General features: G+C 49.7%; 1 protein-coding gene across 1 annotated transcript; it reads right to left on the bottom strand.

Annotated features, from left to right (window-relative positions):
• Positions 1-11,858: 11,858 nt before the first annotated feature.
• On the bottom strand, positions 11,859-12,385 carry LOC119108050 (lysozyme-like). Its single transcript, XM_037231633.1, has one exon. It carries the CDS (start codon positions 12,375-12,377, stop codon positions 11,859-11,861), a length of 519 nt encoding a protein of 172 aa, XP_037087528.1. The 5' UTR covers positions 12,378-12,385.
• Positions 12,386-13,447: the final 1,062 nt, after the last annotated feature.

The raw sequence follows: 13,447 nt of genomic DNA, 5'->3' as shown, positions 1-13,447 counted from the left end.
CTGTTTGGCCTCGCTACGCCGTACCGTTTGGCAGCTATTCTGGAACACGTTCGGACCATGGGGAGAGCGAATTCACTCCCACCCTGCCGCCTTTAAATGTTCAGTTATCATCTGCATTGGCCTTGATGTAGCTGTTGCTTGCAAGCTTGGCGTATTCGAGAAGGTGTAATAAAACAGCATAGGTAACTGGAATCCTCATATGACAAATAACTGAGTAGACGTATATCACCTGGTGGGAAATAATAAGTATATTGGACATTGCCCATCTTCGTTTGAGGCAACATGTGATGTCCAATTAGTACATGTCGCACATGATGGAAATACTGCAATGCTGCAGACTACCGGAAAGATATTCATGCATGCTTATTGCGGCCTGGATCCTGCCTTTGATGGGGCAGCAGGTTGCCTGTTTGCAGCAGCTTCTGCTGACGTAACCTAACCGCAAAGCATGTATGCTCACCAGATCCAGGTTATTGAGGCCCCAAGGCATCACGAGCTGTCCCGAGGTAGCAAAAGCCGCTACACTTGGGAATTCCTGCCGCAAAATTCCAAAAGCTGCCCATAATTTGTTTTTTGCCTCACCCCTGTCCCGCGAAACATGGTCAAGGTTTCCCATGTTGCGCGGGCGGGAACTTCCATTCCAATTACTGGATGCCAAGCACTGCACAGGGCTGGAGGATAACACCATCAGCCCCGTTCACAGATGTCGGTACCACCTTTTCAACTGTGAACTCGGGAATCGTGACGAACAGACATAATGCAGAGCACCGCATTTCACCTCATTTGGTTGCTGCCAAAAGGTGTGACTATTTTCTCAAGAAATAAAGCATTGAATTATTACCGTGGTTTATGAGAGAACTTTGCCGCTTTTGGACGGAGCCGCTGTGATAAACTGTGACAATATGTGCCCTCATCTGTATGCATGTAGACACCGAATAATGTAATAGAGGTTACATTATAAGCCAAGGTCTGGCACTCGCCAACTTTAGCCGTGTTTGAGGACCGTACGCTAACAGTCGGTAGATGGAGCTGCCATTCTAGCGACAGATTTCGCAGAGGAAAAAGATGATGCCATCGGTTTTGCCAGCTGGTATTCACTGTCATTTACTTGCTGTCATTCAACATCACGCGAGCAACAAGCAGAAACTTTACAGAGAGGTGCTCTAGAACAGACAATTCTGCTGAAAATGGTTATATCAAAACACCAAATAAAGCCAGTGCTGAGTAACAGAACCGGAAATACAATGCAGTGTCACTGGCGTCGCCAATAACATCTACGGAACTGTTTGTTGGGAAAACAGAGTTAGTGTATTTAGGCTCGCATTGTACCATACCAAACAAGAAAACACCCAATCGTGTTGACAACTACTCTGACTTGCCACATATTTCAACAGTGCTAATCACCTTATTATAGTTTTTCAGTGCCGCTGCAATGCTGTTCGACGTATGGCCGACATGACGAACCCAATTTTTGTTTTGTGTGCTTCTGACATCTCATGCGATCCCGGTATGTTGATTACGACCCGTCATCTGCACACATATCTGCGGTGAGAAAAAGGCTCAGCTAAGCCGAAAGTTCCTGGGCCCAGGACCCATCGACATATGCGGTGGTTTTGCCCATAAAGCCGATTTTGAATTGGGTGACACTCAGGCTGCACAGGAATTGCTGTTCGTTAACGAAACACATGTGGGAATTTTGGTCACATTAATGAAACCGATGTCATCGCATACGGGACGGTATAGATTATAACATATGCTGTCTTTGATGGGTTAAAAAGTTGTATCTAATGTTGTACAAAATGCATGCAATTATACGTTATCGAACAATTTGTTGTGATCTGGGATATGTTTTAAACCTTTGTCGGAGAAGCTTTTGAAATGTAGGGGTTGTTTGTGGAATCCTTGCGCGGCCTACAAAAATGCATTGTTTTATTCTGGTTCTCCATTGATGGATTTAATCTACCAACTCATTAGCTGCCAAGTTTTACTTATGCAACAAGAAAGAAAACACTTCTATGTGACAAGAAAGGACCAGATGACTTTACCTGCCATATATGACCTTCGGAGAGAGTGCGTGCACTCGTGCTGGAGCCAGGGGAGCGGTACGAGTTGCAACTCTTTTTAGCCATCTGCCCCCGACCAACGCCACCGAATTGTTACAATCCCATTACGTGTCACTCGTTGTGAATTGCACGTAATACTTACGTGTGAATTGTCCGTACGTATAATTTTATACACAGATTACGAATCGATAACACGAATGCGTTTCCACCTTCCCACGCCTCCACGCTGCCTTTCATCAACACAACATGGCTGCCTTGGACTATCTTTCGCTGATAAAAGGTAACGTGCAATAAATTCCAAGTTCATTTTGTGACAGTGTAAACCTTATTGGCTACCAATATCCACAACAATGTGGATGTTCCCAGCAGCAGAAACAATAGGGATATGTTTTTCCTGAACACACAGTGCCTTAAGCGCGCAAATTTTCAGTTAAAATCATTTGCCACCGCAACTAATGTATAGTCTACCAATACCGAGTCCCAGTATATAGATAGTTACACCGGGCTGGCGTAAAATGAAGACTAGGCAGTGGTAGGTAATCGTGAAACATGCAAGACGAACATATACGCATTATTCAGTCCAGGCATTCATAAAGGCAATTAACTAAACAGATCACAGGCCAGAGGTGGACTGAAATAACCGCGGTAAAAAGGACCAAAGCTAATCACAGCTGCCATATGGCTTAAGTCAGAAACACAATTCTTTTCATTTCATTCGCTCCCTGCTCATCCGCCACTTAATTTGCAATTTACATGTATATGGAGCCCAGAAACTGCCTTGCAAACCAGAACAAACTGTACATTCGGGTGGGAAAGACACATTTGATGCATGGAAAAAAGGTCTTTAGGTCCTGGTCTGCCGGCATTTTGAGATCAGAGTTCTTATACTTGGCTATCAGCCTTCAAAATGTTATATAGATCATAGGTAGGCTTTAATACAAGCTTAAACACAGGTTATGAAAAAACAGCGTCATAGTGCGAACGTTTGCTATATTCGAAACGTCGGATGCTGCCAATATAATCAATGTTTGCGCTAGAACGTCGTTTAAGTAGTAAGTCCTTGTATGCTGAAGGTTGAAAGCTACGTGAAAAGACTCTGAGCTTACGAACAAAACACAACTTTACTTTAAAGGCATTCAACACAAATGGTTTACTGCTCACAAAATCTATCTAAGAAGCACATTGGAACAGTATTCAAAAACGTTAAAAATTAATGATCTCCAAGATAAACAAAGTGTCAACTTACAAAAAGAAAACAAGACGTCAAAAATGGTATGCATTCACCTCCTCACGGCAAACCAAGCATCTTAGCCTCGCTCTGATAGGGGGGGGGGGGGGGGCAATGCAACCTCCTCGAAGGTTTTCTAAATACCAGCTGTCCTGCTGGTTTCTCCATCGACATGGGAAACCATGGCCTTCACACCCTGACGGAGACTGCTTCTCGTTGTCACGCGGATTTGCCGTCAAAGCACACAGCGCTTCAAATGTCATATTCGCGCTTCAGGATCACGGCGCGACACCCCTGGCACCAGGGATCGAAAATGCCAAGAGATGGTTCGCAACGTCGCCTGTGCCAAGTCCTTGTGCCGTGGTCCGCAAAGGCTCTTGGTGCATGACACAACTGCATGTCTTGCTGCAGCGCGTTGATGACACAATGTCGCCTTGAAAAAGCGCGGCGCACAGACGACCGCCGCAGACGTGCAGTCAGGCCAGCTGTGTCATGGCTTCCGCATTGTGAGCGAACTGGTGAGACCATGACAGTCGCTTGAAAGAGTACAACACTGACGTCATCGGTTGCGTTTGACAATAATGACGCCCGACGCATCCATGCTAGAGCGGTTGTTGCAACTCAACATAACTGAAGTCAGCTCTGTAAGATTCCGGGAGTCTTCCTGTGGACCTTTCTAACGCAACCAAAAAGTCAGTGATGGCGTTGACGGCAGGATTTTTTAGGCTTGTGGTTGTGTTGCTAATGTTCGCGCTGCCAAACTCTTTCGATCTGTCGATTCTGTGCCAGTTGTCCCTGAAATGCTGGTTCTCTGTCGTGACGGGCCTGGCTGTTCTACCAGCGGCAGTTCCGGTCACTGCCGAGATGATGATCTGTTAAATGAAAGGATTCTGGAAGGGTTGGAAGGGTACTGAACAGAGGGAAGTTCTTGTCCAGCTAGGGGGGAACGTGCACCAGCCACCTGCCGCCCCCTAGCTTTGATGGGTCAGTGGATCCGAGCCGTGGAAGAGAAGGATTTGTGGTGAATTTGAGGGCAATTTTAACGTTTTATCCCTCATGCAGACATAATCACAGCTCCTCACACTTGCATTGTCACAGCTCCTCACGCTGACATTGTCACAGCTCCTCACGCTGACATTGTCACAGCTCCCCACGCTTGCATTGTCACAGCTCCTCACGCTGACATTGTCACAGCTCCTCACGCTGACATTGTCACAGCTCCTCACGCTGACATTGTCACAGCTCCTCACGCTTGCATTGTCACAGCTTCTCACGCTGGCATTGTCACAGCTCCTCACGCTTGCATTGTCACAGCTCCTCACGCTGACATTGTCACAGCTCCTCACGCTGACATTGTCACAGCTCCTCACGCTGGCATTGTCACAGCTCCTCACGCTGACATTGTCACAGCTCCTCACGCTTGCATTGTCACAGCTCCTCACGCTGACATTGTCACAGCTCCTCACGCTGACATTGTCACAGCTCCTCACGCTGACATTGTCACAGCTCCTCACGCTTGCATTGTCACAGCTCCTCACGCTGACATTGTCACAGCTCCTCACGCTGACATTGTCACAGCTCCTCACGCTGACATTGTCACAGCTCCTCACGCTGACATCGTCACAGCTCCTCACGCTGACATTGTCACAGCTCCTCGCGCTGACATTGTCACAGCTCCTCACGCTTGCATTGTCACAGCTCCTCACGCTGACATTGTCACAGCTCCTCACGCTGACATTGTCACAGCTCCTCACGCTGACATTGTCACAGCTCCTCACGCTGACATTGTCACAGCTCCTCACGCTGACATTGTCACAGCTCCTCACGCTGACATTGTCACAGCTCCTCACGCTGACATCGTCACAGCTCCTCACGCTGACATTGTCACAGCTCCTCGCGCTGACATTGTCACAGCTCCTCACGCTTGCATTGTCACAGCTCCTCACGCTGACATTGTCACAGCTCCTCACGCTGACATTGTCACAGCTCCTCACGCTGACATTGTCACAGCTCCTCACGCTGACATTGTCACAGCTCCTCACGCTGACATTGTCACAGCTCCTCACGCTTGCATTGTCACAGCTCCTCACGCTGACATCGTCACAGCTCCTCACGCTGACATTGTCACAGCTCCTCACGCTGACATTGTCACAGCTCCTCACGCTGACATTGTCACAGCTCCTCACGCTGACATTGTCACAGCTCCTCACGCTGACATTGTCACAGCTCCTCACGCTGACATTGTCACAGCTCCTCACGCTGACACTGTCACAGCTCCTCACGCTTGCATTGTCACAGCTCCTCACGCTGACATTGTCACAGCTCCTCACGCTGACATTGTCACAGCTCCTCACGCTGACATTGTCACAGCTCCTCACGCTGACATGGTCACAGCTCCTCACGCTGACATTGTCACAGCTCCTCGCGCTGACATTGTCACAGCTCCTCACGCTTGCATTGTCACAGCTCCTCACGCTGACATTGTCACAGCTCCTCACGCTGACATTGTCACAGCTCCTCACGCTGACATTGTCACAGCTCCTCACGCTGACATTGTCACAGCTCCTCACGCCGACATTGTCACAGCTCCTCACGCTGACATTGTCACAGCTCCTCACGCTGACATTGTCACAGCTCCTCACGCCGACATTGTCACAGCTCCTCACGCCGACATTGTCACAGCTCCTCACGCTTGCATTGTCACAGCTCCTCACGCCGACATTGTCACAGCTCCTCACGCAGACATTGTCACAGCTCCTCACGCTGACATTGTCACAGCTCCTCACGCTGACATCGTCATAGTTCTTCACGCTGACATTGTCACAGCTCCTCACGCTGACATTGTCACAGCTCCTCACGCTGACATTGTCACAGCTCCTCACGCTGACATTGTCACAGCTCCTCACGCCGACATTGTCACAGCTCCTCACGCTGACATTGTCACAGCTCCTCACGCTGACATTGTCACAGCTCCTCACGCCGACATTGTCACAGCTCCTCACGCCGACATTGTCACAGCTCCTCACGCTGACATTGTCACAGCTCCTCGCGCTGACATTGTCACAGCTCCTCACGCTTGCATTGTCACAGCTCCTCACGCCGACATTGTCACAGCTCCTCACGCCGACATTGTCACAGCTCCTCACGCTGACATTGTCACAGCTCCTCACGCTGACATCGTCATAGTTCTTCACGCTGACATTGTCACAGCTCCTCACGCTGACATCGTCATAGTTCTTCACACTGACTTCAGGAAATTAGGACTTCATCGCTGGCGCATGACTGAATCTACACGCGGGTACACATAAATCAAAAGCGCTCCTACAAGAAATCACCAAGTGATTCACTGTCAGATGATGCCTACACGCAAGTCAGAATAAAGAACCACTGAGTTCGGCTGCGGGTCGCGTGTAAACACCTCGCATTCGACCAGTACTGCGCGCGGTGGCGTAGGAAACCAGTGCCCTGACCGCCGGGGTGTCACCCCAGCCTTCTTTCTCTGCTTCTTCAGCTTCTTCCCAGCCCCAGCTCCTCCCCTTCTTTCAAGTGTTGCATGGCTACGTTTCAGCCTGGGGTTCTCCCGTAGACTCCTCGATCTCAGAAACGCCCAATGGCTTGCCTCCTTAATAGCTATGCAGCCCAGAAATGAAACGGCAAATCTCTCGGATTTTCCACCTCCGCTTTTCTGTGTCATCTTTCTGTCCTAATGAACTGCCCCATGCGATGCACAGGAAGTCCAATGCTCTTTGTGCTTCTGGTGCCACACGTTTTCCGGTCTGCGTCTTAAATGTTTCCCTGCATGTATGGAAACGGTCAATTTCGGCGCCGACTAACTTCATAACAAACAACGTAAGAGGTAAACTCGCGAAGTTGGACACCCCAGTGCGATCGGTCTGTCATGCGACTTCGACAGAACTGAGGACTTTGACAGGTGGTATCACTGGTGCTAACACCGGCCAGTTGACGCCCGGCTCAAGCACAAATCAGGATCTTCCCGACAGCTATGTTCTTTGTGCCGTTTTTTGGCGTGCCTGGTCCGAATCGGGATCCCTATCCCCTCCCTCTGGCCGGACCGACTTTTTTTTGGACGCGAGGCGCCATCCGGGAGATTATAATGGGTTCCACGGGCTGAAGAGCCATTGGGAGCGGATAAATATGAAAACAACATTTTTAAGTATAGGAGGAAAACATATCATAAACTACCGAGAACTATTAAATAAGACCTTTCACTTGGTCACAGAAGGTCGACGATTAACCCAAATTATACAATTTTGATGCCGTTGGAAAGTGCATATCACGGGTAACATATAACGCGTGCAGCATTTCTGTCCATTGCTTTGTTGATATCAGTACCAACGTATAGATCAGTTCTTGATTTTCCCTGAAAAAAATGAGCATTGTCATGAATATGGAGCCGATTTTTGAAAATAATTTCAAGGCCGATTTCAAAAGGTTTTTTATGTTCTGTGGAAGCGAAAACACCATTGCTGAATGCTTCCGAACCAATTTTTTGTAGGGGACGGGTGCACCTTGCTGTGCATGCACCAGTTCCAGAGTGCAACGGTTTTAAGCAAGCATTTTTACATGTGTTTTGCTAAGAAAACTAAATGGGTTAGTTGTGAATAGCAAGATTGATATTTTCCCCAGCAAAACTGAGGATAAGGCTAGGGTTTCCCTTAACTCCCCGAAAAACAGCGCACAAATATAAGGTTTATTTTCTGAGATGCTGAAATACCGCTATATTTCAAACGTCATATGGTACTGTGTTTTTTTCCCTTTCGAATCAAGGAGGAACCTTTACGGCAAGCAATTCCTTTAAGCAAACTACCATATGCCTGTGACCACTCACATACCTGTGGTCATACCCATGCGCTAGACATACCCCATCAGTCGCACCTACCTGTTACCCACCCGTTTGTATTCTCTAGTACTTGGATTCTAGATTACGGAAGGGTTTCATCCTAATGCAGTATTTCTTGAAGCGCTTGCTGCACATTTTGTGAGCGTTTTACCGGTGCCCATATCCGAAATTTTCACCAAATCTAATCGAAAAAACAGACATTTTCAACGAAGGAAATTTTTAATCTCCGTCGTCAGTGCAGAAGCTTCTGGACTGACGATTCAACGGCGCTGGTTCCGATAATCATAATCCAGTGACGCCAGTCACGACACGCACATAATCAAAACCTCGAGGCACCAGTGCAGGGAGGAGCGCATTGTCTGTGTGGCAAGGAAGGGTGAGCTAGCAGCTGAGCAAGCCGAGTCCACGTGAACTGGGGGCGTGCCAAAACACCATACGGCGCATGAAAGATTCTCGAATGAAGAATATTGGTAAAGCTCATAGCTGGTGGGTTTTACACACATGCAACAAGCTCTGCTCACGCATGGTACTGATTAAGAAGTGAGCACATGGAACCCAGAAACACCCATGCACACTTTGAACAAGTATTTTTGAAACATCCTGCTCTTGTATTGCCCAACATAAACTGTACCAGTAGCACATAACCATAGACATGTCATTTAGCGTTTTTTGCGTTAAAACCAGCAGGGTATCAATTCATCCTCGTTGGAGTATTTTCAGAGGTTTACTAACATCAGTAACACTATTCTTAATATGGCAGACATACATTACTGGGACCTAGCCTCATCCCGACCAAGCGCACCCGGATTTCAGTCTACACTCTTTATGCTGTAGTAGACGGTCGTGTGGTGAAGACCTGCTTCTTATGAAGCGGACCTGTAACGACTGGAAACCGCGCCAGCAGCGGAGTCTTCGGTGATGCATGATAAGCTGCTCGGGAGCCAGATTATCGTTTGGATGCCACCCATGTTAGAATGCGTCCGCATATATATATATATATATATATATATAGAGAGAGAGAGAGGAGAGAGAGAGAGAGAGAGAGAGAGAGAAGAGAGAGAGAGGAGAGAGAGAGAGAGAGAGAGAGAGGAGAGAGAGAGAGAGAGAGAGGAGAGAGAGAGGGAGAGAGAGAGAGAGAGAGCGAGAGAGAGAGAGAGAGAGAGAGAGAGAGAGAGAGGAGAGAGAGAGGAGAGAGAGAGAGAGAGAGAGAGAGAGAGAGAGAGAGAGAGAGAGAGAGAGAGAGAGAGAAGAGAGAGAGAGATATATATATATATATATCTCTCTCTCTCTCTCTCTCTCCCTCTCTCTCTCTCTCTCTCTCTCTCTCTCTCTCTCTCTCTCTCTCTCTCTCTCTCTCTCTCTCTCTCTCTCTCTCTCTCTCTCTCTCTCTCTCTCTCTTTGAATAAAAGGTCCGCTCGCGGTCCGGGCCGTACAGCCAGTGGTTTGATGACAGCAGAGTGACTGTCTACCTTGTAAGCTGGTTCTGGGTCTTATGTAAGCCCGGGGAGTGCGACAGCCTTGTCGTCTCCGACGTTTTGCAGACGACAGGCCGGGCCTGAAATGCACTTCCAATAAATGCTCCACGCTTCATGTCGACCACACTATCGAAAGAACCCAAAGCATCGAAGTTTTTGCATCCCTTTGACATTCACATGTCAGAGCGATTCTGAGTAAAAAATGACGCTTCTTCCGGGCAATCGTTCCGTGATTGTTGTGGCTTGATGCATTCTGGCCATTTGATTTGTCCGTGCACCACAACAAAGACTTCATAAGACTTCATAACAGAAGCAAACATGATCATGTGCACATCCTACGACACATCTTGAGACAGCTTAAGAACCGAAATAGGAAGAACGATGATGTGATAAGCGTCACGACCAATCCATAAATTTGGCTTACATCACCAATTTGAAGTCGATAGATGATTTCCCAATTTCTCACAATTGTCTACAAAATCAGCTATATTGTTATGTGCAAATGTGCATGTTGTCATGTGCAAAGCTCTTTTTAGGACAACAACACCAGCGTAACATCTTATTTCCAGGCAGTTGTCATCAGTTCACCACGATTGTCTATCATGTTATCTTCTTGCTGCTCAGGATGTGGCGGTGGCCTATCCTGTACGTGAGGTGGATTTTTGGTGTGGTGCTTGAGCATTTCACAAGACATTATCAGGCGAAAGTTGTCTCAATGAAGTTGATTTGCACGTTTCGTCATTGCAACTTATTCCATCTGCTGATCGCTTATTGCAACTCAAATGCTCACCAATATGAGTATGCACGCTACATGGAACCCATGTAAGACCCCCATCGCCATGCTTGCACGGCATGTCCGCTCCGGGACCACAGCTGGCACTAAGTGTCCGCTCCGGGACCGGAGCTGGCACTACGTGTCCGCTCCGGGACCAGAGCTGGCATTATATGATCGCTCCGGGACCACAGCTGGCACTACGAGACCAGAGCTGGGACTGGCACTACGCACAGCTGGCACTACGAGACCAGATCCGCTTCGGGACCAGAGCTGGGACTCTCTATCCGCTCCAGGACCAGGACTGACATTATATGCCCTCTGAAATCGTGGAACGTTTGACTAGGCTCGCTGCTGCAGGATGAGCCGTCCTGATCCGGTCTCCACAGGCAGGCAGCAACAGGACTGAATGCCATGCGGGAGCTCAGGTTCAATCGTCCTGAGCTCGTGTTGACAAGGGTATCGTGCCGACTCTGCTGTAGGTAAAGACCAACTGCTCTCACCCAGGGATTACTAGGGATGCCTTAAAAGCGAGGGGTGCGCTTAAGAAGTGTTGGTTTGAAACGCTGCATAACTGCTCGCATGAGTCATTGTTAAGTGCCCGAGTCATTGTTAAGTTTGTTAAGTGCCGTGCTGGTGGCCGTTTGGCCGAGTGCTCTGAGCGCTACCCTGAAGTGTATTGTACCTTAAGACCTGTGCTGGATGTGGGGAATATTTTGTGTGACATGCCGTTATGTAAGGTTCGAGGCTATGTAAGGTACAAGGGTACGAGGGTACAGAGTATGATTACGGATTCATGCATACGGTTCTTCTCGATCGGTTGCCATCTTCCGGCACATGTGAGAAGTGAGCGCACAAATAGGACCACGCGGCGATAGAGTGGTGGATAGCGGCTACGCTCAGCTTTGCGTATTTTTTGTCATGCATGTTTTGTAAGACATTGGCGTTAGAGGTGCGTTGAAGAGGGATCTTAATTTACGTGCGGAAAAGGTACCCAGTTGTGCTAACGCAATCGCTAAAAGATGTTTGAATTGACCGAACTGCTGCACTGTTCTGCTGAGACTGTAGTTGCACTGAATAATTATTGCCGTGTTCGTGTAACTGTGTCGGTGAAGTAACGTGAGATGTCCTCTCATGTCAGTGTTAGGCTGAATTGTTGGGTTTGAATTAATGAAACGGGCATTCATTCGTATGATCTTCAAAACTCGCAACATTCAGTTGTCTTTCAAAACGGTGGATACAGGCTGCGACGAGTACGACGACAAAGAGTTTGGGTATAAATTAAACATTGTATTCCCGCTGAACATGGCCAAACGCAGTAATGGAGCCTCTTCTGTGACATGACGACAACAAGTAACAAACACAGCCACAATATTCGCGTTTCCTACACTCCCGCACAGCACAGAGTAATGTACACACACGCGCGCGCACGCGCGCACAGCACCCACGCAGCAGCACGTCACGCCTCGTAGCGGCAGCCGCTGCGCAGCTTCGGCTGCTGCAGCATCACCGTCACGTCCACCAGGCAAGACTCCAGCACGCGGTAGTAGGTGGAGCGCATCATGCGCCGCGCCTCGGTGCGATTGCGGCAGCCGCTCACGCCAGCGCGGTTCATGATGCCGAAGTCCTTGCATGTGACGCGGCCATCACCGTCGCAGTCCGATGCCGATTGCGACAGGTACTGGCTCAGCGCCTCGGACGCGCAGGCGCCGTCGTTGGCGCACGTCCGGTAGTTGAGGTAGCGGAAGCGCTTGGCGAAGGTGCCGCCGCTGGCGCGCGCGCGCCTCCAGGCATCAGCCGTCAGCAGGAAGGGGCCGCAGACGAGCTGGCCGTGCTGGCGGCGGCAGCCGATGCGGGGCGAGCAGTTGGTCGAGGCGTTGCAGATGCAGGCCAGGCAGTAGCGGTCGGGCATGAGGATGAGAGCGCGGCTGGCCAGCGCCAGAAGGAGCACGCCGGACGCCACTGTCGCCCCACGCATCCTGCCGAGTCGCGCGCCGACCGCACACTGAGCGGCGGAGGCGGCCGCCGTCCTCGCCCGCCGCCGCCGCCACCCGCCCCCGCTAACGGACCCGCGGTGGGCGTCCGTCCCGGCCGGCGGCGCCTGGCCCACCGACCCGCTGGAGTACAGCGCGGGCGACCGGCGGACACGTGTGCGCTGCCCTGTCAGGCACCCAACACGAGCCACCGCTCTGCCACGCGCTTCCCGCGCGGGCGACCCCTGCTGTGACGTCACTGAGAGCTGCACGCACGTGCGTGTGCTGCTCAGCGTGACCGGTCGGACGGGTTTGAGGAACGATCCCGCGCGTGTGCGGTCAGTCTGGGTCACTGCCCGACTACCGGAAACCCGCGACACGCGCTCGTTGTCGTAGGCTGCGACAGCGCGCAGCGGATGACGCAAGGATACCGGCGGCGAACAGGGTCGCGCCACGACCTTCCTAGTTAGAGGCAGCTGTGATATAATCAATGTTTTAATGTACCACGTGCCGAGCATGGATGTCAAACAGCTTAGCCATTGCTGATATCTGATTACGGCTTTTAAGGCAAGGCATGGCAATGCATTTCCATATTTTCTTCGCGTGCTTTGCTATGGTGATGCGAATATGGTCATGGACAAAGAATCGCACTGGACCTCAGTGCTCAGCAAACCGGATTCCTGGTCACCGAGGATTACTCTTAGATTAGCTTAAGCCCGGCAGAAATCTCCGCACAATACCATTTTCTGTTCAGTTTAACGACCAAGCTAGATCGCTTCTGTTCGTTTTCTTGATTTCTGTCCGGGCTAACTGGGTACGATTCTGCCATACCATTAGAGACCGCCACATTGATAAGCATATTATTACACAAGCATAGGTAGCTTGTGGTTACCGGCATACAAATAACTTGTTTTTAAGGTCTCCGTCTTAAAGCGCCCATTCGGCATGCCTGGACAGCAGTAAGCTGTCTCATTGTGGTTATTGTTCCAGGTTTTAAACAGTACTGCAGCAACCACAGCCACAAGCCACACCTAAAGTATCGTGTACAGGCCTGGTCCTCAGGTCTCCAAAAAGA

This window comes from Pollicipes pollicipes, unplaced genomic scaffold (assembly GCF_011947565.3).
Source record: "Pollicipes pollicipes isolate AB1234 unplaced genomic scaffold, Ppol_2.1 Scaffold_6686;HRSCAF=7923_pilon_pilon_pilon, whole genome shotgun sequence".
Taxonomy (NCBI): Eukaryota; Metazoa; Arthropoda; class Thecostraca; order Pollicipedomorpha; family Pollicipedidae; genus Pollicipes; species Pollicipes pollicipes.
Note: the sequence above shows the minus strand (reverse complement) of the source record. Positions and strands in the feature narration are given on the sequence as shown.